The sequence below is a fragment of the Glycine max genome, chromosome 15 (assembly GCF_000004515.6).
Source record: "Glycine max cultivar Williams 82 chromosome 15, Glycine_max_v4.0, whole genome shotgun sequence".
NCBI lineage: Eukaryota > Viridiplantae > Streptophyta > Magnoliopsida > Fabales > Fabaceae > Glycine > Glycine max.
This window is the reverse complement of record NC_038251.2, coordinates 5,514,031-5,538,648: the sequence shown is the minus strand read 5'-3', so window position 1 is coordinate 5,538,648 and position 24,618 is coordinate 5,514,031. Positions and strand designations below refer to the sequence as shown.

Genomic DNA, 24,618 nt, shown 5'->3' with positions numbered 1-24,618 from the left:
CGATTATTTCACGTATTGGTATTTATTTATGAGCATAAATAAGTTGATTTAATTGATGAAAGAAGTGAAATCATTAAAAAATTGGTAACTGTTATATAAATAAAAATTAAATTTTAATTAATTGTCTCAGAAAACAATTAATATGCGATAAGTTCGGTATGAAGAAGGTGATATCTATTTTTATTTGATACTTAGATTTGTCTTCAAAGTAATATTATGAAATTTGATTCGGTCATTGATTTTGTTGGGGTAGTGCGTCCGTGGTCTAATCGATGGGCTAATAATTGATCTGATTTGACCTAATATATATTAAAAAAATTAAAATTATATATATATATATATATATATATATATATATTATATAAGTATATAACTAACATTATTTAACTAAGAAAAAGTCATCTATATTTCAAAATACAAAATAACAATTAAGTATTAAAGTTTATAACACATGTCCACCAATAATAATTCAATAACACAAGTTCATGAATAAGTTTTGAAATGAAAACACAAATAACATCAACATGACAACATCCATAATTTACATCCAAGGAATCAATGTTTGGTCAACTTGAGATAATTCTTCTCCATCAAAAGAATAAGACTATTCACCAATATTGCTTTCATTTGGATTAACATCTTCCATGGTGTTATCTGATGGTTGTGGCACATCATCATCATCTTCATCAAGACTTAATTTATCTATGGCAACATCATTATAGGTTCAAATTAGCAATTAACATAAGTGGTACCTAATAAATACTAATGTTATTAAGAAACATACCAATATCATCTGAAGTTGATCGAATGGACATGTTTGCAAGATTATTATGTAAATTCTTCCTCTCTTCACGAGTTAAGAATGATGGTGACTCCTCCAACACCCGATTAGAATGGTCATCAAGGATTTCCAAATTAATTGGGTCATAATTTTGGTGCCTTAGTCAATTCCTAAATTGATCAAAATGTTCTCATATCAACAATAAAAAAATATAAGCAAAATAGGTAAACAATCAAAGCGTAATCAATATAATAATACATCTGTTGTGATCGATAATACTGCAAATTATGTTGTTGTTGGTAGGTTATTGGAAGCATCAACAAACCTTAAGAAAATAGTCTCTCTAGGAAAATAAACAAGAAAATTAATGAGAGTTCTCCTAGAGTGGTGAGTCCACCCATCAGGCGTTAAAGTATTTCCAGTTTCCTTTCAAACTTCTTCGTAACTTTCAACAAGCTTCCTCACTTCATCAACCCACATATTTAACAAAGGACCACAAATTCTATAAAAATTTGGGGCTTTATATCCTGAACTCATGCTACTAATAGCATCAATCATATGCTGATAATATGTCAAGTTAATTGCATTAAATGACACTGAAGCATCTATCATCCATTTTGCAATGGCTTTGTCACACTTTTCTACAATTTGCTTATTTTGCAAGACACTCTTCAAGCTAGGTTGAGCTTCAGGAGTTATTCTAGGCATGAAATAATCATCTACATGAGGAGTGTTCTCCCACTTTTGAGACTTGGAAGAAACTGATTTTTGAGTTCTTCTTAATTCTTTAACTATTCTCACATGGTCTTCATCTATTTCAAATGCTACTTTTGTTAGATTGTTCCTGTACTTCTTTTTTTAAACTGTTCAAGTAGTTACTTCATTTGATGTTGGACATCAGAAAGAATCTTCTTGTAAGCCTCTATTTGATCTTTTTGTCTAGCCTAATGAGCCTTAAACATATTAATACCGCATCCCTTAACTCATTTATCATAACAAATACACATCATTGTCACTTTTATAACATCTTCATCAATTTGCTTACAATGTCCCCAAACTAAATAGTTTTGTCGTGTAACATTTTGAGAATTATTTAGAGTTGATAATTCTTGAGATGATGAAGTTTCAGTATATGACAACTTCAAGTCTCAAGCATTAATAATTAAAGAAATTAAAAATAACTAAAATTTAAAAAAGACTAACTTAATTTTATATAATATATTGATTGATTGATAAAATATTATAAATTGATCATTAAACGTTTTAACGCGAATAAAATAAAATTATAAACTAAAATAGGTTACTCAATGAAAACCATAAACACACTAACAATGTGGCATCAGCACGAAGAATTGACAATAGATATAACTATAAGGTATAATATGTGATTCCGTGATTCACTTGTTATTGATTTAGGTTTGGATTGGATACCTTTTGGTGCTATTTGAAAATGGCGGCAACCACTGCCCCAAAACCTGCGTTCACCGCCCTCCCTTCTTCATCATCATCATCTTCCCAGAAGCCCTTTCTGCGTCTCGCCCTCCAATTTCCCTCCCTCCCAAACAGTTCCTATCACTCCCAACGCCCTTCTCTCAAAATCTCCAGCGCCCTCTCCGATGCAACCGCGAAAACCACCACCGCCGCCGCCGCCGAAGATTTTGTCTCCCGATTCGGCCTGGAGGAGCCCCGCAAGGGCGCCGACATCCTCGTGGAGGCGCTGGAGCGGCAGGGCGTGACGGACGTGTTCGCCTACCCCGGTGGTGCTTCCATGGAGATCCACCAGGCACTCACCCGCTCCGCCTCCATCCGCAACGTCCTCCCCCGCCACGAGCAGGGTGGCGTCTTCGCCGCCGAGGGCTACGCCCGTTCCTCCGGCATCCCCGGCGTCTGCATCGCCACCTCCGGCCCCGGCGCCACCAACCTCGTCAGCGGCCTCGCCGACGCCATGCTCGACAGCGTCCCCCTCGTCGCCATCACCGGCCAGGTCCCCCGCCGCATGATCGGCACCGACGCCTTCCAAGAAACCCCCATCGTCGAGGTAACGCGTTCCGTCACAAAGCATAACTATCTCGTTCTAGATGTTGATGATATTCCTAGAATCGTTAATGAAGCGTTTTTCTTAGCCACTTCGGGTAGACCTGGCCCTGTGTTAATTGATATACCCAAAGATATTCAGCAACAGTTTGCGATTCCTAATTGGGATCAACCAATTAGGTTACCTGGTTACATGTCTAGGTTGCCTAAGTCTCCCAATGAGAATCATTTGGAGCTTATTGTGAGGTTGGTTATGGAATCTAAGAAACCTGTTTTGTATGTTGGTGGTGGTTGTTTGAATTCTAGTGAAGAATTGCGGCGTTTTGTCGAGCTCACTGGTGTTCCTGTTGCTAGTACTTTGATGGGTCTTGGTGCTTATCCCATTGCTGATGAGAATTCTCTTCAGATGCTTGGGATGCACGGGACTGTTTATGCTAATTATGCTGTGGACAAGGCTGATATTTTGCTTGCGTTTGGGGTGAGGTTTGATGACCGTGTCACGGGGAAGCTCGAGGCTTTTGCGAGCCGGGCTAAGATAGTTCACATTGATATTGATTCGGCAGAGATTGGAAAGAACAAGCAGCCGCATGTTTCGGTTTGCGCTGATTTGAAGCTGGCGTTGAAGGGGATTAATCACATGTTGGAGAGCAGAGGGGTTGGGGGGAAGCTTGATTTTAGAGGTTGGAGGGAAGAGCTGAATGAGCAGAAGCGAAGGTTTCCTTTGAGCTATAAGACTTTTGAGGATGAGATTTCTCCTCAGTATGCTATACAGGTTCTTGATGAGTTGACTAATGGGGATGCTATTGTGAGTACTGGAGTTGGACAGCACCAGATGTGGGCTGCTCAGTTTTACAAGTACAAGAGGCCTAGGCAGTGGTTAACATCCGGTGGTCTTGGTGCTATGGGGTTTGGATTGCCGGCTGCCATCGGTGCGGCTGTGGCTAATCCGGGTGCGGTTGTGGTTGACATTGATGGTGATGGGAGTTTTATAATGAATGTTCAGGAGCTGGCCACTATCAAGGTAGAGAAGCTCCCGGTTAAGATATTGTTGTTGAATAATCAACACTTGGGTATGGTTGTTCAGTGGGAGGATCGGTTCTATAAGTCTAACAGGGCTCACACGTATCTGGGAGACCCCTCTAATGAGAATGCCATATTTCCTGATATGTTGAAGTTTGCTGATGCTTGCGGGATACCGGCAGCTCGTGTGACCAAGAAAGAAGACCTTAGAGCGGCAATTCAGAAAATGTTGGACACCCCTGGCCCCTATCTTCTTGATGTCATTGTACCCCATCAAGAGCATGTCTTGCCCATGATTCCTAGCAATGGAACCTTCCAGGACGTGATAACTGAGGGTGATGGCAGGACAAGTTACTGATTTCCTGAGCAAATTTATCTTATGGTTGTTTTGTAAAAATAGTAAGCTAATAGCTTCTTAAATTTTGTATTCATGTTGGCAACTAAGATAGGCTGCTTGTTTTTCCGTACAATGTTGGTTATTTTTGTTAATTATATGTCTCTTTGGTTATATTGTTACTGAAACATTATTAAAATGTCTAATGGCTACTTGGTGATCAAAATACTGCAAATCAGAATTCAGAAGAAGCTAATTTCTTTGTACCAAGCACAGAACAAATAGTGAGCTATGGAAAATACACCAATTTGCATATTATCATCACATCCTCCTTTCTAAATTCTAAAAATCAATCATTCTTGTAAAGGACCTCATCTTTTTTACTTTCTTTTCATCACTTTTTTTTTTAATGCAAAATTAACAACTGGAATATTCAATTTTGAAATTTAAATGTTGAATCTAAAAATTCTATGGAATTTTGAAAGATGGAAAAATCCTTTCCATTTTTGGGTTTGGCTTGGTACTCGTGATCTTATATGGTTGCTCTAGTAGCGTTATGACTCTCTGCTCTTATCGTATTGAGTTCACTGTCTCCTTTAGGTACTAACCGTGACAAATCTTTATTTTTTTGTGGTGACAGTCAATCAAATTGTGTAATGCCATCCGATTTTAATGCAAATTGAAATTGTCTGTAGCAGGTCTTTTAATTGAGTTCGTAACAGAGGAAGAAGCTAGAAGTTTTCTTCAACAGAGCTAGGTCATTTTATGCAGCTGCTGACTTGCTGGTTAAAATCGATGGCAAACAAATTAGATTGTGTTCTTCATCCCACTTTTTCTTGTAGTTTTTGCAAATTAGGCATAGCCTCTTCACTTATTTTTATGGGTTATAATCAAGTTACTAATTCTTTTAGAAGGAAAATCCTTCAAAGAACAAAATGATATATATTCACGATCAATGAACAATTTGCAATTTAAGTCAGTACGTTGAAATTGGAATTAAGACATCCAGAAATTCAGCTTTGCCTTTAGGCTTTAGGGATGTCTTTTCTTAATTTTTGAAGATTGCTTGTTAATGTCTTGAATTTTTATAGAAAAAAATAATATTTAATGTAAATAATGTCATTTATTGTAATTTTTAATAAAAAAAAACTATGTTCATTGATTTTTAAACCGATGATCTTAACATGATAGTAGGAGTTTTATCTTTAAAGAGGGTATGCGAACTTTAAGTAAAAGTGCCACGAACTTAGAGTGGCAGAGGTTAATTGCCCCTTTTAGTATGTTTGAGACTTGAGAGTGAGGTTTGGGTCTCAGAATAGACACAACACACTTTGATGCTAGTGTTAGAGGCAATAGTGGAACTGGTTTGGGCCTTATGATTCATGACTGCAAAGGAGAAGTTCTAGTTGCAGCTATAAAGTTTTCTGAATCGGAGTTGTGCCCAAAGGAAGCGAAGGCTTTACCGTTTAGATGGACAACCATTACAACGACAGAGTTATATATCAGAGGGGCTATATTCGAATCTGATTTTCTACAGCTTTGTCAGGCTTGGTGGAAAACAGCTAAAGGCAAGAGAAGCTTCTTTCACAGTTTGGTGAAGAATCAGACCAAATGTTAAGTGCCACGACTTACACTTTTAGAGGTATTTTATGAATATTGCATGTGGATAGAAATTATTATTCAACATTTCATTGCATTTGTGTATATTGAAAATGGTTACATTGCCTAATTTTTTTTTAATTAAGTGTTTACAATTTATTGCCAAACCCACGATTATGAGATTCGAGCTTGCTTATGCTTGAAGTCATTTTTTTTAAAGCAACATATCTTATAGATGAAATTTTGAGATTAATTTTTTAAAACGTAGAGATTATCAAAATAGTTTCAATAAAATATTATTCTTAAAGACATTCTAGTACACATTTGATTTCTACTCAACCACCTGTCTATGACAACTTTTCCCCCTTATACCTAGTTTTGATTAATAGCATAATATTTTTTTTAATAAATTAGCATAATATATATCACCCCAGATTTTGTTTATATTATATATGTTCAATTTGCACCTTTTCAACAAACTAATACAAGATGTAGGTAACAAACTAATGAAATTTGGTTATACTGTATATTTATGGGCAAGATATAGGCAACATGTGTATGTATATTAGGCTATTGGAAAGGATGTACAGACATGCTTATATGCTTGTGTTACCACAGAGTATATGCAACACTTATTTATTGGTTGACACAAAGTATAAGCAACACTTTGGGGAACCTTTTATAAACAATACCGAACGAAGAAGACAAGAGTCAAAGTTAGTGTTTTTTTTTTAAAAAAAATTTTATATTAATTTTGGGCGATAATGCTACAATTAACATAATCTAATTACTGGAAATATTTTGATTAAAGATCGATCTCAATATATATACAATGCCAATTGCCAAGTTGCCAACAAAGTAAAACATTGTACAATGAAATACTATAGCCTGGAAAAAACTGTATGCATATAAAACTAACATGTTTGTATCATATTGTTAGGTAAAATCACTAAATTGGATCCCTTTTATAAATTAATTACTAAAATGGGTCTGTTTCATTTTTATTTATTAAGGGAGTCTATTATTTTATTACAAAGCGCTTACCTGAGGGGCGCGTTCCACCAGAACGCGACACGTGACGTGACTTGACAGGACGATGGGACAGGGGTGGAAGTGGTGACCTGCCAGGCGCGACCACTAGTGGTAGCCTGTCAGGCGCGTCCACTAGTGATGGCTCCAGGCACGTCCCTCTTCCCTATAAAACCCCTTCTCCTCAGTTTCATTTTCACACAAAAAACGTTGAAGTGAGCTGAGTTGAAACGTGTTGAAGCGCTTTATACCGGTTAGAAATTTTGCTCAAAACTAGTAAATATTTTTTATCTTTGATACATTATAACATTAATTAATATTTATTTTGTTGATGATAATAATGATTATATTTTGTAGGTGCATAAACAAATTGACACGAACTATAAAATGAAATAGTAATTTTGTTTATATTTTTTGTGTGATAATTAGTAATTTTTGGTAATTTAATAATTAATTTTTGGTTATAATTATGTTATATTTGTTTGTTGATGACAATAATTATTTATTGTAGTAATTTTTATGTCTAGCACATTATTATTATTATTAGTTAAGCTCATAATTATTGATGTTGTTGGTATATTTTTTTAATAGCTAAAATTTATACATAGACATTAAAAATAAATGCCGATTGTTTTGCGTCGTAAGTGTGCAAAGTAGGAAATTGTTGTGACAGTAATTTAATTTATTTAGAGTAATTATAACCGGTATAAAACGCTTCAACACGTTTCAATTCAGCTCACTTCAACGTTTTTGTTTGAAAATGAAACGGAGGGGAAGGAGTTTTATAGGAAGAGGGACGTGCCTAGTGGACGCGCCTGGACCCCACCACTACTGGTAGCGCCTGGCAGACCACCACTAGTGGTCACGCCTAGTAGGCCGCCACTTCTACCCCTGTCCCATCGTCCTGTCAAGTCACGCCACGTGTCGCGTTCCGGTGGAACGTATCTCGTAGGTAAGCGCTTTGTAGTAAAATAACAGATTCTCTTGATAAATAAAAATGAAACAGACCCATTTGATAATTAATTTGTAAAATGGATCCAATTTGGTGATTTTGTCCATATTGTTATCCTTTTAAACTAAAGAAAAAAAATACCTTATTTTATTTTTATATACATTATCATTTTAAAAAAAGTAAAATTCGTACTTATAGTAATATATTATTGCATTGTTTATTTTAGACGATCTTCAATTTTTTTTTATGACAATTAGGGCCTTTAAATCTTTAACTCTCCGTGAGTTTGAGGTATCCAAACTTAATTGTTGCATTATTTATTTTATATGACCTTCAATTCAAACATACGTAATTTTATCTATTTTCTTTGACCGTGTTTGTTATGTTAAATACATTACAGTATCACCCATTTTTTTGTCCTATCATAGCCTCTTTTTTGTCCTAGTATGCTAATTTAATCTCAACCAAACAACTTTCATAAAAGACCATACTACGTTAAAGAGAAAACAACTCCTCCAGATCAAACACAGTACTGTGTATGATGCACTGGATGCTTCAGAGAAAGAGACAGTGTTAACGTTAACGCTGCACCTTCCAATTAATTTGAAGTTAATGCACTGATTCTTCTAAAAGTTTAAATAAAATTTAAAAATAAAATATATAAACTGTTGTTATTATTTTTAAACAAGATGAAATTATAGTATATTTTAAGAAAGAGTAAAATATAATTAAAATATTATTATTATTAAATGTTTTATTTTTATTATATAAAAACAAAATGAATAAAAAAATGAGAAGTTATTAAAACGAATTATTTAATTCAAATGACTTTATTTTTTATGTCTATTAATTTAATAAGATACTTAAAATATAAAATTTCAACTAAAATTTGTTAAAGTTATAAGAATATAAAATTTAATGTATTTTTAAAAATAATAATAATATTTTTTTCCAAATTAGCATGATGTGTTTATTTTAAGTTTTAAAATAAATAATAATATTTAAAAGAATTAAGAATATTAATAAAAATGAAATACTTAAAAGGATCTAAATTCTGCAGGATGGAAGTAGCTGAGTCAGATCATTGTCATGTGAATATGGATAAGACCTTGGCCTCGTATTCCAACAACCGTGTCTCCCGCTACGCCTTTCCAACCAATCACTGCCACGTCATCCAATTCTAGATTCTGATGCCATCCAATCCTGATTAATTAGGTCACCAAAGACCATTTCCTTTACTTCTAAAAAAAGAACAAATGTTAAATTAATGATTAAGAAATTTAAAGTAAAACTTAATCATATTTTTATCCCAGACAAAAAAAAAATATATTTATTATTATCTTTTTTATGTTTTCATATAATTTACACAAGTAAATCTTTTTTTTTTTACTTTTTAACTAATGCAAGGTACTTATTACCAAAATCCATAAAAAAATTTCTCCTTTTCCCATTTTGGGAAATATTTCATGACTGCATCATAAGTATGCTATAAACTTTTCAGCAAATCGAATTTACAGATAATAATATAAATATATATTCACAATTTCATTCATATATGGAAGCATTTTTGGAAATCATGTGGCCAAGAACATTTCTAGATCTATAATCTGATATTCTGATTAATAATATACATTTCTCATGACTCTTTACCACTACTATATTTTAAATCACTTCTGACTTTCATTTATTATAAACTTAATGATTGCTACACTTTACTTTTTCATCTTTATCTACTTTTCATGTTGGGATAGAATTGCCACGTTGACATGACACAGTTTCTCTCTTCTTATTGCATCTATATATGAAAGCATGCTCGACTCATTCTTCCTATCATCACTGTCTTGTCCGTTTTCTAAATCTCATTCTTCACCTGCAACTATTTGGATTGCTGATTTTTGGTACATTCTCCACTTTTTAGAGTTTTTTTCCTTCCAATTTGTTCATATGGATGATCATTAATTATTGTCCAAAAGTTGATATTTTTTTCATGTTCTTTCTGCAGTTAATACCATATTTACTGATATTGGCGCATTTCTTTGAGAAAGTTACTAATTCCTAGATAGAGGCAAAAATGTTGGGAATTTTCAAGGAGAAGTTGGTTAAAGCACCCAAAGAGCTGAACAGTCCAGCTTCGTTGAATTCATGCACTAAGCCTAAGCTAAGTCACGAAATCCTTCAGGATTTCATGTCCTGCAATTCCTCCAATGCTTTCTCAATGTGCTTTGGGAATGAAGCTTTGCTAGCCTATTCCCCTTCAAACAAGCCCTCCATTCATCAAAGGTATGCTTAATTTAATTGCCTTTGAGATATGAATGGCATTGAATTAATCTATTGTTGTAATCAGTATATTCCCTTTTCAAATTTCATGGCTGATAGGTTAATGAATCTATTGTTTGTGAAACGGATTTATGAATTATTAATACAAAAGAAAAATGTGTCACAGGTTGTTTAGTGGTTTGGATAACATATACTGTGTCTTCCTGGGTGGCCTGCACAACCTTAGCATGCTCAACAAGCAGTATGGGCTATCAAAGGGAACAAATGAGGCCATGTTTATCACTGAAGCATATCGAACTCTTCGTGACAGGGGTCCATACCCCGCTGATCAAGTCCTCAAAGAACTTGAAGGCAGTTTTGGATTTGTGATCTATGACAACAAGGATGGAACAGTTTTTGTTGCATCTGTAAGTCTCTTTCTTGATCTATACAAAAGAAATGTGTGGTTTGGCCATGTATACATGGTGTTATTAATTTTTCTAGGATTGAATATTAATTTGTTTGTTTGAGCAGGGTTCTAATGGCCAGATTGGGCTCTACTGGGGTGTTGCAGCTGATGGTTCCATAGTTATTTCTGAAAATCTGGAGCTTATAAAAGCAAGCTGTGCTAAATCATTTGCACCATTTCCGAATGGTATGTAAATTTGCAGCTTTGAATATTCTAAACCACCATTCAAATTACTAATTTTTATATATCAGATCGACAATTATAAGATAATGGCAAAATTAAATGTGGACTAATAAAAAACGTAAATACATTTGAAAGGGTAACTTGTGTCTGGAATTTAAAGCTTTACTGGCGTTGAATTGCAGGGTGTATGTTTCATAGTGAGCATGGTCTCATGAGCATTGAACATCCAACAAAGAAGATGAAAGCAATGCCTAGGATTGACAGCGAGGGATTTATGTGTGGGGCTAACTTCAATGTTGACTCTCAGACAAAGATCCAAGTGATGCCTCGTGTTGGAAGTGAAGCTAATTGGGCCACATGGAGCTAACAAACTTGACTGATTTAATCATAGCCCAACTTTTTTTTAAAACCCTTTTCTAAGTGGTTAAGAGTACACAACTTAATATGATGGTGCTGACTCTGCTTTTAGGCTTCAGCTCTTTTGGGTTATGTAGTTTTTCTCGTTTGGTTCCATTGTTCTGTACATATTCATGCTTCAATGTTGAACATGACTATGGTAATTTCTAATATCAATAATAAGAAGTTTCAGTTTTTTGCTTTTAAATTCTTGTGTGTGTATTTGCTTTTGTTATCGATAATTATATAAAAATTGATTAGTCGTCGTCACATGTGACTGAACAGGTTTTCAATTTTTATTATTCACTCAATTGCTTTTATTTGTGTGCTTTTTTCTCTTAAAAAACCGTTCATTACACGGGGACTAATGCTAGTATGTTGTTAAATCTCCCTTCACAAAATCAAGCAAGGCAGGAATCACGCACATTATTATTTGTTCAGTTGAATGTACACAGTCTGGTTATGTGGTCTGTCAACATTTATTGTGCTAAATAGATCCTTGACTATAATACTTCCATCAAAATATTTGTATACAAATACCATATATATATATGTGAAAAGAAATTTCTTTTGGTAACTTTTGTATGACTTGGAAATGAGTACAAATCCCGAAGGAAACATTTCATTACAGTAATGTTTTATTTGTGTTTCAACACAAGGCAGAATTATAAGCGGTAGATGAGTGCTAAAAACACACTCTTAGTAACACACTTGTCCGAGAATGTGTTGCTAGTATTTTTATAAGTGGTAGGTTAACTACCTATGTGCAGTAATTCACATGTAAATTTCAAAATAATAGAGTCATTGTAACTGTGATGGAGTAAGTTTTCTTTTAACGTGAATTTGTAATTACTATGGCTTGTCAATTGCAATAGTGATCCCTTAGAGGCTTGCTTATTTGCATAGGAAGTACTCAGGATTATTCACATGTCGGGTTAAAATATAAATTCAACCTTTGGATTGGACTTGAATAGATTAAAATAAGAAGCAGCACAAAGATCATAGATTACAAAAGTACCAGCTTCTCCAAATCCAAGTTGGAGACACACTTCTTGAGCAATTTCCTCCTAGACACTAATTCCTCCATCACAGCAAACACATTCCCCAGGATAATCCCTTCCCAACAGAGACACCAGAGCTCCCCTGTGCCTAAAAACTTATTCAACAGCTTGTCATGCTCAGTCAACTTCAACCTTTTGGGCCCCACAAGAAAGTAATCCCCACCACATGCATTCTCTCCTTGTCTTCTGATGTGATCCATACTAGGAGCGGAACAGGTCACAAAATTTGGAGGATGCCACTTCCAGCAATGGAAGATAAGTCACGGTTGCCTTCACACTTATTTTCTCAGAATGTCAAAAGTCCCTCCATTGAAAACGAGTTCAATACATATAGTCCAAAGGTGGAAAAGGCACAAACTTTATTTAATTAAAATTACAACGAAAAATAGAAAAAAAAATTGACATAGACCTTTAGCAATAATCAAGATTTTTGGTAGTATATCTGGACCTTCATCCTTTTTCACTTGGACCTTGTCAGGTATGGCTGATACCATTTGTTGGAGAGTATCCTCTGACTGTTTGGTCCTACTCCTGTCATTGATCTTTGTTTTTGGGATAGTTTTGAGATTTTCATCACTCACCTATGTGTGAAGGCTTCAATCATTTCTTCTCATTCTCAGTGTGACCAATTCTTCATCCATGCCTTCAACTAGCTCTGCCTTCTCTGATACATACACGATTTTGATCTGTTTTCAACAACCAGCCACTGAAGAAAAATAATGATGATATATTTCAAATGTCATTGGTAAGTTTCGCTCTATTGTGGAAGGAAATAATGATCTGCTTCTAGACATTATCTAGTCTTACCCATATACTAGGTTCCAAAACGCTCAACAATGATGCACAAGGTATTTTTTACACCAGCCATGTAATTTTTTTTTTAATAAGCAAAATAACTTCGTTATGTGATAAAACTGATCTTTAGCATAAGTTATGCATATATGAAGCCTAACTATCAACCCATAAGCTTTTAATGATACCTACCATATATCACCATATGCTTTGCATGATATCACCAAATGATCATCCAACTGACTTGTGATGGGTAAAAGGAAAATTAATATGCCTTGCATGATATCATCATATGCTGTGCATGATATGGTGCACTCTAGTCAATTTTAAGGGTTAAAAATCCTGAACCATATATTTGGAAGGAGCAACTACATACATTACAAGGATAATACCTAATTTTGGCGGTGTGACACGAATCACATGATCATAATTCCCAAAAAAATTGAGATCTAGGTAAATTACTTGATAATTCTTGGAACTTTACAAAGTGACCAGTAGAATAATACTCGAATCCAAGGTTGTTTAGTCACTGTTAATGACAACATACTGATAAAGAGCCTGTCAGGTAATCTACATGTCTCTTCTCCTGTACAATTCCATTCCATCCAGTATTTTATCTACCTTCAGTTTCTGTAGATAAAATACAATCAATTCTTCCCTCACCAAATGAGAAACTAAAATGACAATTTTGTATTGAAGCCAGCTGTACAACTCGAACCCATGTTCCACCACACATTGGACAGCCATAAGCCCAGCTGCTGATCCACCAAATCTCCCGGTCATTTTGACTAGGAAGATTAGTGGAAGCTGGTGAGGCAAAAGCACAAGTCTGCCGTAGACATCTCATACACTGTACCAAACAGAAGTAAAATGGAGAATGAGAAAGTAAAATAATATTTACATGCAAGTAGATAATGAAGTTAAAGGTCAGGAAGAAGAAGAAAGAGAAGTGTCTATTACTAATTTCTAGGCATCATCGAAGGAATGGCTTTGTTTACAAATTTGGTCCATGTTTAGCCAGATTAACAAGTCTGACACTGCTAAAATTTTCAATCATTCAACATTTCATTTACATTGATTGTCAAGTAGCAATTTGTCTTACATCTATCAAGAGAAAACCTCATATTGCCTTTATCAAAGATTAAAAAGAAAAACTCATGGACCGCACTCAATACCAAGCATTTAATAGTTATAAAACCTTACGTGCACATATGGTCAGAAAACAACACAAAAGAACAAAGAAAGTTTCTTTTCATACCTTGTACCAGATCCCTTCAATGCCAGTTTTCCACAATGCAGTAACAGCATCTCTTCGAGATCCCATTATACCAAGGTATGCTCCCAGGCCCACATAAGTGTTCAACCCAAAAGCTGCATCTCGTTCAGACATCCTGCGCTTCCTTGGCCATAAGCCATTGGCTCCATAGTAGACATCACAATTTTCCAATGAGCTGGAATCAAGAGGATTTAAACTAACAAGTTTTAGTGCATCATTTGCAGAATCCAAAACATCTGGATCAGACCAAGGTCCCCCAAACATATTCCGTCTATGCCACTCTTCGGCTGGAGGATGGAGTTCTAGCTCACATAGTAGAAGACCAGCAGCATCAGCACCTCTAGGACGGGGCATGTTCTGCATAGCCATCTTTTTATTTATTTTTGAGGGCAGGATTCATTCACAGGAAAGCTAGTCACTTAATCCAAGGAAACAAACACATATTAATGAACCCAAAAAGAACAAAAACATGTATTTTTAAAAAAGCACAACATTCAATCATTAAATGCTCCTACATAATTTAACAGTGTGCTCCATCACTAAATACGTCATCAAAAAGGCATCGTTACTGAAGAAAGACAATAGATCCCCTTCTCGTCCTACTTCACTAACATGTATCACTATTACATCTCGTTTTCAAATCATGAATTTTTTTCTCCGCCAAAAATACTGACTTTTGAAATGGGAAAACAGAAAGTTACCTGCATATGGGGGCCAAGGGCTGCTTCCACAACCTCGGGCAGTACAGTGTAGTTCCCATCAATATAATGCAGCCGAACCTGAATGTTATTACTCCCCACCTGAGAAACTGGCAATGGGTGTTGCAAGCCAGCATTACCAGTGTAGTAAGACCATAAGTTAACAGTTAATCTCTGAAAGTACAAGAGAGAATTATGTTGACTTCTGAAACACATTTATGTTAGTCATAAATCACTGAAATAGGAGCTTTCAGACAAGTCATAATATAGTTATACCTCTCCATATGTATATCCTTGGCCAGCATTTCCAGTACCAATTCTCGAACGCCCTAGGGATGGTTCTTCACCTCCTTTTGACGCAGGCACTAGTTGACTAAGGATCTACTGCAAGGTCCATTATACAGGTAATATTATATCCCTGAAACACTATGAAACAACAGAAAAATAATAAGACACCCCAGGACCTAACAATGAAGAAGATAACTATGACAGCTACTGGTGATAATTCACAGAAATATACAGGACAATAATGTTGTCTGTGCTGAGCAGAAGGAAGAGAATGGAAATCTGCATCCAAGACTGCAATAACACTGTTGAGTGAAACTGAAACAGAAAAAGGAAAAACAAAGAAACTCATCAATATAGAGCATCAATGGCACATTGTGCAGATGCTTCATAGTAGAATGCATATATGAAACAAAGCAAATTGAATTATCCCTTTTCTCTAATTCCCCTGGCACTAACTTCAACATGACAAAATAATTTGCACCTCCTTACCAATACCATCCTCAGCAGCACTCTGTGTACAGCCCACAGCATCCCACCAATTAACTCCAACCAAAAGGCTCCACCAAAACCTACTTTTCCTAAATAGATGTCAGTTCGCAACAAAATAAACCATTTAAAAGGGACACAAATCACAACCTCCACTGTGTAAAAACTGAGAAAGCATTAACATGTCATATACTGAGAAGGGTTTTAAGAAATCACCTTTCAGCAATTGCACGTTCCCAGTTTGATGAGTTGGCCTTTACTTGACTAGTCGGAATAGCATGAGGAAGAACCCGGATAATTTTCAAAATTGTCTGATCCTTGCTTGTGTCATGCCAAACAGATGCTGAACAGCAGCTTGTTGAAGAAAAAGCAGGAGCAGCAATTGCAGATCCAACACTAATCTGATAGTTGTCTACAGGTGCAAAATTTGGACCAGAAAAGATGTGGACTTCTCCCCGAAGAAAAGCAATGGCAATTTCCCCACCATGAGCAGATTATAAAATTCTTGCAAGTGTCCTAACATCACTTGGAAGATCAAAAGGATAAAAATCAAACCTTTTTGACTTATCAAAACCAAAATCGGATACCTTTTGCATATCTGTGTTCATTCCAACTGCAGGAGCTTGATGATTTTTGAAATCATTTGTTGGTGGAATGCTCAGCTCCACTTTGGTCTGCCAAACAGTTTGCATAGGAGGCTGTCCACCCATACTGGAAGTAGGATTCCCAAATATTGGATGGAGGACATCATGCTGTAAAGATGATTCCCAGCGTTGCACTCTCCACCCCGTGATTGATGGGCCCTCATCTGGATCATAAGGGGACATGTACTGTCCTACAAAGGTAAGATAAATTATATACTTATAAACATATGATCAATTTCCTAGCTCAATGATCAATGCACAAGAAACTATGGCATAAATTCTGCCAAACATAAATCACAGATAGCATTGTCACGAAATCTAGAGATGTGGAGATGGCTGGATAAATATATGGGTCCTTCAAGTATGTTACTTTAGTTGGTCAGGGCTAAAATGTCCAACTTGTTCAAGGATGGGTAGTCAAAGACTGGAAACACCACTATTTGGAGGGAACATGCATAATCCCATCAATTGATTGTTTAAATTTAGGTCAGAATTCTAATTAATGGTTAGAAAAACCTAGTGAAATCTGATCCTTAGTGTCTTCAGCATTGTATAATTATTCTCTAACTTGTTATTCATGATGTTTTTTGCATTTGCTTTTCAGATTTTCAGTATTTAATTTTTGCTTGTATTCCAGTTTCATCCAATTAAGAGTAGTTGGTAATTGGTTCTTAATTATAATCCTCATGGGAACAATTTTGGACTCGTCCACTTGATTGATTGATTTCATATGCTTTTACCCCCCCTTTTTCAGCTGTCAAATGGAGAAATTCTGGACTGTCCAGTCTAAGAGCTGTAGGCCAAAAAAATCGTTTTGTTTTGAGTAGATAAAGAATGAAGACTTGCTTGCAATTGTTGTGGCTATAAAGAAGGGGAGGGGGAAAACAGAGAGAGAGAGAGCTAGATAGACTGCAGAAATTTATACCAAGAAAGATGGCAATAATGATGAAGGTAATGGAGTGGAACTATATATGGTCATAGTAACAAAGGAATATATGATGTTGTCAATGGAGGAAAAAAATATGTTGAAAAATACGTGGTTTTAATAACTTGAACAGATAAATACAATAAAGTTTTCATATCTAAATGCCATTCAATGGGACTCGGCCATAAAAATGGGTAAAATAATGATGATGTAAATTATAATATGTCAGAAGAATATATTGGAACTTAAGGAACAAAATCATTATTAATGAAGGTATGCCATAGCACAGAACAAATATAAATTGTGTGGAAAAAAAGAAGTCATAAACAGGTTCATACCCTCAACTATCACAACAGCTATCACGGAACCACCACAAGTTGGATCAAAGGCTACTGCTGTTACACCAGAACCCCATGTAGTGGTTGCAGCAGATTGAGCTGCAGTTTCAGGACTCACATATGCCGAAAAATTTGAAACCGGTGAACAGTTAAGTGGTATAGAATCACCGAGGTTTTGGTTTGTCTGGAATTACTTGGAAACCATTACCAGGCCCAGGCATAACCTCCCAAACAACAATGGTGGATGGATTAACAATTGGCACACCTGTCACAAGCATGGTACCACTGTCTGTAATGATAGCATCACCGGCCATAATGCCACAGGGGCCACAACCCAATGGTCCTTTACTAGTGCAAAACCATTTGGGTGTTGTTGCATTCTGAGGAGGCCACTGGGACCAATGAAGTTGAACCGATCCTGATGAGAACACAGAACAGACACAAAGAAAATTGGGCTATCTAGCTGAAACCAAAACAACTCCATGTGTAAGACACACTAGCATACAGCAATTTTAATATACATATTGCAGTAATTGCACTATAATTAGAAAAAAATGAACATGTAACATGAATTATTAAAAAAATAACGGAAGTAAGCAATTAAATAGAGGGAAAACAGTTTTAATTTCAGGCATTGCCATGGTTGTCACCATTACCACCATCAACATACAAATTGTGTTAATATTAAGACTAACAAGCACAGACACAGGACATGACACAGACATAGACACAAATTTGGCAATTGTCTCCCTACTATTACAAGTGTCATCATGACATGAGTGTCTGATATAGCACATCTCGTTTAAAGAATCTGGGCTTGATAAGCATCAGCCAGACACTAAGATGGTTGAGTATCATAGGAAGATTATGGTACTTCACTTCAAATTACTTGTCTTCATGAAGATACTTTTATTGTCAAAATCAGAAAAGCAAAAAAGAAAATTGCTATAACCCAACATAAAGTGGAAAAATAAGAACAGAAATCGATAGGCTTATGTCCTCTGGTGAAACAGAATAATTCGCTATGATCTACTAAGTTACAAAGAGTATACATATGGACCATATGACCCTCAAACCCTAATCCCAACACACACACAAGTCCCTCTTCTTCCAACATCTAATCTGCATGAAAAATCCTTGTTGGATTGCACCATGGAAGATACAATTTTAGCTTATGCCTTTCAGATGGTTCATTGGAAAAGAACAAAAAGAATAAACAAATAGATTACCACAAAATGACAAAATACAATGTCGAAAGTCGTATTTCTTTTGATATCTCATTACTGCTACAGTGAAAAAATTTACTGGAAGAAAAAAGGCAATCATAATAGCAAATGGAAAAAAAATACCTGAAGTTTGACATTGTCGTGAAAGAAACTTTTCTTCAAATGTTGACCTTGAATTGGCAGGAGCACTTGGTTTAGATGAAAGCCACCTATACTGTTTTTTTCAAATACATAATTAATTTGGATTAAAAAATATCACAATCAGCAGATTGAAGTACACAAGATTCATGTGTGTGTGCACAAGCTAGCTACAGTATAAGTTGTAAGTCAGCACAATGCTATGACATTGTGACTAAAGGAGAATTAGGGATTTTTCACTAATCCTACAAAACCTTTCTCTTCATATTTTGTTAACAATTAAAAGTTCCTCCAAATTGTGGGATTTTCGAGGGAAAAAATGAATTACCCATTTAACTTAAAAAAATTGTCTATCTAAACAAAGTTTTCCTTCTCTAAAAAAAAAAAAAACTCACCCCCTCTAAGAATTTCTCTCTCTATAAAAAAAGCTCTCTCATATAATTTTTAGAGAATAATGTTTAGAGATAGAATCGATTTAGAGACAATTGTTTAAGGGCGAAATTGGATAAATAAAAATCATTATAACAACTCCTCAAAAATGATATGCAGAAAATTTAAACATCACATAGAAGAGACATTATCTGCATATCAGGGATACCCCTGATAGCCACTTTGTAACAACTGCAATATCTTGCTGCCACTCATGCTCTCGCAGCCAGCAGCTAGCATCAAGTGCAAGATTAGCTTGCCCCGGAATGGACAAGAAATCAGAAACAAATAAACAAGAAAAACATATCTGAATAATGGAGAAGGCAGAGAAGGTTAAAGTTGGACAAAAGATCAATCCATAGGCATTCACAAGCACTAAGTCAATTACATTAACCTCCTTGCAGAGCTAGGGTATAATACATAGCTAAAGCTCCCATTGTGTGATTTAGAAAAACCATCTCAATAATCGACAGTTATAGAGTTTGGGGTAAGTTTCAGTAATAGTAACATGTTTTCTTTTACAGACGAACAACAAACTTACTACTTAAATCTATGACCACGATTCACCAAAAAATATGGCCACGTAAAAGTCAATGACAGAGCACTTGCAATTATACTACACATCCATGTTATGCAAAAAATTGTGATGGTAGCAGTATCCACTTAAGTAAGTCTCACTTACTTGAGAAGGTTGAGCCCAAATAGTTACTCTCCCATGGAAATTTGCTATCAATAATGCATGGGGACAGCAGGTGGGGGACCATTCAATGAACTGGACAGAATCACGAGGAGAATCTGTGAAGACATACAGTGCAACTGATCAAATTTCAAAATTTACATATGCACTCATACATATATAGTGAAACAGTTCAGTTCAGAAACTAAAAGCCCAGGAAAAAAAAGACAAGAAATAGTACCAATTTGATGGCAACAAGAAAATTACAGAGGAGCTAATTGTTAATTGTTCAGATTCAATTTGACTACTTTTTTGTTTTACCAATATTAAAAATGAGATATAATTTATCAAAAATATTCCATGTAAATTAGTTACAATGATAATAATGATAATGATAATAATTTTTCGAATATTTTTTTATCGACAAATATTAGTTTGTTAGAATATTAGTTTTGTTTATAGAAGAAATGGAACCCACAACCTTTTCCCTCTTTTCTTCTCCTCTAACCATCCAACACACCTTATATCTCCTAATTTTTCGAATGTTGTCATCATGGAAATTCTTCAGACTTTTCTGTTGATAGTTGATACCCCAAATATTTAACTTTAAAAAGAGTGAACAGATGTGTCAATAACATCTGAAATGATGCTTAAAGGCTATCCAGATCAAGATCCTCCAAGGGTTGGCTTAATTCAACATGCACAAGTTCCAAAACCAAAGTTCTGAAAATTAAAAGATTTCTTCTGTGCTTTCAACTTGCGGCCTTATACCTGAATTTTATATTCCCAAATCCATAATTAGTTTATGCAAAATTATAATGTCGAACAGCCTCGTGGATTTGGCAGAACCTTTATGCTGGTAATGTGCTAGAAATCACCAATTACTAAGGGTTATATTAGGAAGGGGCAGGTAGGAAAAATTGATGTAACAGATTGCCAATAAGGCAATCAAAGGGATTGGGATATCAGTAAACAGACTGCTAGGAGGCAAGCAAAGGAGAGGGCAGGTTTTCTCGTATACCCCACTTCAGCTGTTTCTGTTTTTGTTTCAGTATTTACCTTTCATTGTAAATCCACCCACAGGTGTTGATAGTACACTGATATCAGTATCTGCATAAGAATAATACCGAGGGTTTATTAAAATCTGTGTTTGACTTCATTACTATCATAATGAAATTGAAAAAGACAAACACCTTTTGGCATTTCTGCCAGGGTGAAAAATAAGATCAAACAACACCAATAGAACAGTAAAACTGTAACATCCATGATTATAGAAGGAAACAGTGACATCAAAATACCTGCAATGACATTGAATACTGCACATTCAGTCGGCCTCTCTGGGATCACAATATGTATAGGGATCCAAAATGGTGGATTTCCGGTTGAGCTTTAGAATAAAGAAACACTAATAACCATTATAAAATTGCCAGTAAAAGAAGCCATGCAAGGGTGTTGCAAGCCAAAGTAACTACTGGGTACTCACAATGGAGCAGGGTTAGACATCATATGTGAATGTTTGTCTATATAAACTTAATACTTGAACAAATATTAGAAGCATATTACAAAAATGATATAAGCATTGGACATCATTATGCAAAGCCTATTTAGCATGAGAACAAAGTCTTTTTGCCATAAGCTCTATTCATTCAAATTTGTTTGTGGGCCTGTCTAACAAATGAATATGCCTATAAAATGAATATGATATATATGCTGATATTTATTGGAAGGTTTGGTTGCAGCCCTTCTTTTAACACTTTTTTTTTAAACCTTTTACAATATTACTAGAAAGTAGAAACCAAGCAGGACAAAACTTAAAGTTGATTGACAAATTCATTTGCCAACAAATGAGGAAACTGATTAAGAGCAAGAAAAATATTATGTAAACCAGTCAAAGGTCCAAGAGACAGTCACCTAGATGAATATACAAAAAGATATATCCCATAATATCTTTTCCTCGTGCTTCTTCTGGTCTGGGTATCACAATAGAATAAACGCAATTGGAAAAGTTTGAACTTTGAAACATTAATCAAATGTTCTTGAATTTATCCACAAATTCTAAAATGCAATGGACCCTCAAAATAACCTAATCTGTTTTTTGGCTCTTAAATGTTTCCATCAACTATCAGTTACCCAAACCAATAGTCATATTTTAAACAAAACATTTAGCACATAATAAAAAATTTTCAGCCAGGAAACATGATCAATGGATAAAACTAACCTTGGAATTCTTGCACACGTTTCAGAAGGACAAGCTATAGCATTCAGTTTTCCACACCAGGAAACAGCACCAGGAAAAAGAATCAATAAGTTCTTTTAAAAAGGGGCAGCACCAGAATTAGAATAGCATAAAGAGCATAAAATAATACGAAACAAATTAATTTTACAAAAAATGCTCAGAAGATCAAATACATAATCTCAATTTTACACCAACAGATTCGTAAACTATCAACCATGAAAATAATACGGTTTTAATCATAACTTTTTTTTAGTTCTAGAAAGTCGAAATATTTTCATATTTTATATGTGCATGTTTAGTTTCCATACAGACGCAGCATTTGTTTTGTTTACAGGGAATATTGTGTGGGATTTGAATTCCTGAATAAAATAATTATTTCATTTTAAGGTTTTTCTCTAATCAATTAGGTTGATATATAGTTTTTTTTTATGGGTGTATATATATATATTTAAATCAACCAGTAACATAATCTTCCTTAAAAAAAGTAGCATAATCAACGTTTGAAAAATACTGATAGGTGCCTGCAGCCAAATAAAGATTCTTTGACTTTTGAGCATCACTTGCTGAGAAATTTTTTCCTCAATAACTAAAAGCTTATCCATGAGGTGAACAAAATAAGAAGGCATAAAAAAATATTTTCACCAAAGTGGTCAAATGAAATGGGAATCCTTCGGACATGAAGCATTATTTAGAACCCCTTCTGCACTTGATTCTGTTAGCCTGTCATCCTATCAAGATACAATTTTTTGGACCACTAACATTTCTAGTATGCATTGTTGTAAATCATATTGACAGTTTTACTTGTTCTAATCAGGAGCACCTCCTTAATGATAAACCTATCTGGTAGTCAAAGGTTTCTTGTAGGTCAAATTCTCTATTTGGACTGGAATACTCAATATAATTAATACTAATAAGACACTACAGATTTGCAGACCACAAATCAATGCATCTGGACGACTATACCACCAAATGCTAATGAGTTGGGTCTGAGGTTGGTTTAACAATAGGTACCTATTTCTTGACTATGGAATCTATTGCTGCCAATTAGGAGAAGTTTCTTATAATTTTGGGTCTTAGTTTTAGTTTTTAGCTGTCACTATTTTAATTTAATTATTTTAAAATTTAAAAATTAACATAACATTAATGTTTGCTAATTAATGAAAATAAAAAAAATGATTAAAATAAAACTTTCAAAATATAAATAATTAAAATGAAACTTTTGAAAATAAAAAGAATTAAAATAAAACTTTTAAAAGTATAAAGAATTAAATAAAACTCATGAAAATATAAAGAATTAAAATGAAAATTTTAAAATTTGATGTACTAAAGTAAAACAACACTAAAATATAATAGACTAAAATGAGTTTAGTTGACAAATATTAATTGTTAATTATTAATTTATATATTTTTATCTATCAATTTTAATAGTAACGAACAAATAAATTTGTTTATCCTCTAAATCAATTAGAAAATCCAGTTTGTAAGATTTTTAACATAGTTATTATGAAAATAACATTTATTATATGATAGTGTAAGACTATTTTATATTTTTTTTATATAAACACATTTTCTAACATAAGTTTTCTTAAAATATATTTATTTATGACTGATTTAATTTTGTTAAAAATTACATAATTATGATAGAAATTCAATAAGAAGCAATTTTACAACAAAAAAGTTGATTTTTTTTTAAATTTGACTAATAATAAAGAATATATTTAATCGAGTATATTAGAAGACATATTGATAACATTTTTGTTTGCTTATTAAAAGGGTGACGATTGTGATGTTTGAGAAATTATTAAGTGGTTTGGTATTGTTAGTATTATAGTTTTATTTAATCTTCATAGTTAAACATTACTAGTATAAATTAAAAGAATTTAAATACATGGAGTATTACATAATAATAATAAAAATTGATGAAAATCATACTACATATTTAGTGTTATAGAACCACTAGCTGATAAGACAAAGCAAAGGAAATTACAAAATCTAAGGTGAAGTTGGTGGTTGGATTCAGTTCAGTGTATTTTACAAACTTTGTTGCTTGAGAATGAGATTGAGATGAAGAAAGAAAGAAAGAGGGGTGTGCAATGGAATTGCATGGACATGGAGTGTGGAAGCTGTGCATTGCTTTTTGCTTGTCTGGCAATAATAATTTATTTCATTGCAAGGAAGGAAAATAGGACACACTCACAACAGTACAAGAGTCATAGGCAGAGACATGTGTCTCTCTCATGGTACTACAGACTACAATAGTTGATTTTGATTTCATTTCATGAGCAGTTTTTTGTTGGTGTTAATCTACTCTTCTTAGTTGTGGTTTAGGAAGAATCAAACAAGAGAGGGAGA

General features: G+C 34.4%; 2 protein-coding genes and 1 pseudogene across 2 annotated transcripts; 2 read left to right on the top strand and 1 right to left on the bottom strand.

The window, feature by feature from the left end:
* The first annotated feature begins 2,062 nt into the window (after nucleotides 1-2,062).
* Nucleotides 2,063-4,343, top strand: LOC100783934 (acetolactate synthase 2, chloroplastic). The gene has a single exon (XM_003545859.5). The coding sequence runs from the start codon at nucleotides 2,232-2,234 to the stop codon at nucleotides 4,191-4,193; it is 1,962 nt and encodes a 653-aa protein (XP_003545907.1). The 5' UTR covers nucleotides 2,063-2,231; the 3' UTR covers nucleotides 4,194-4,343.
* Nucleotides 4,344-9,576: 5,233 nt separating this feature from the next.
* Nucleotides 9,577-11,261, top strand: LOC100780697 (stem-specific protein TSJT1-like). Its single transcript, NM_001254136.2, is given in 5 exon segments — nucleotides 9,577-9,647; nucleotides 9,752-10,029; nucleotides 10,193-10,433; nucleotides 10,540-10,660; nucleotides 10,840-11,261. Coding segments are annotated over 4 exon segments (756 nt in total). The 5' UTR covers nucleotides 9,577-9,647; nucleotides 9,752-9,820; the 3' UTR covers nucleotides 11,025-11,261.
* Nucleotides 11,262-11,950: 689 nt separating this feature from the next.
* LOC100810121 (mediator of RNA polymerase II transcription subunit 16-like) lies at nucleotides 11,951-22,618 on the bottom strand (annotated as a pseudogene).
* Between the last annotated feature and the right edge of the window lie 2,000 nt (nucleotides 22,619-24,618).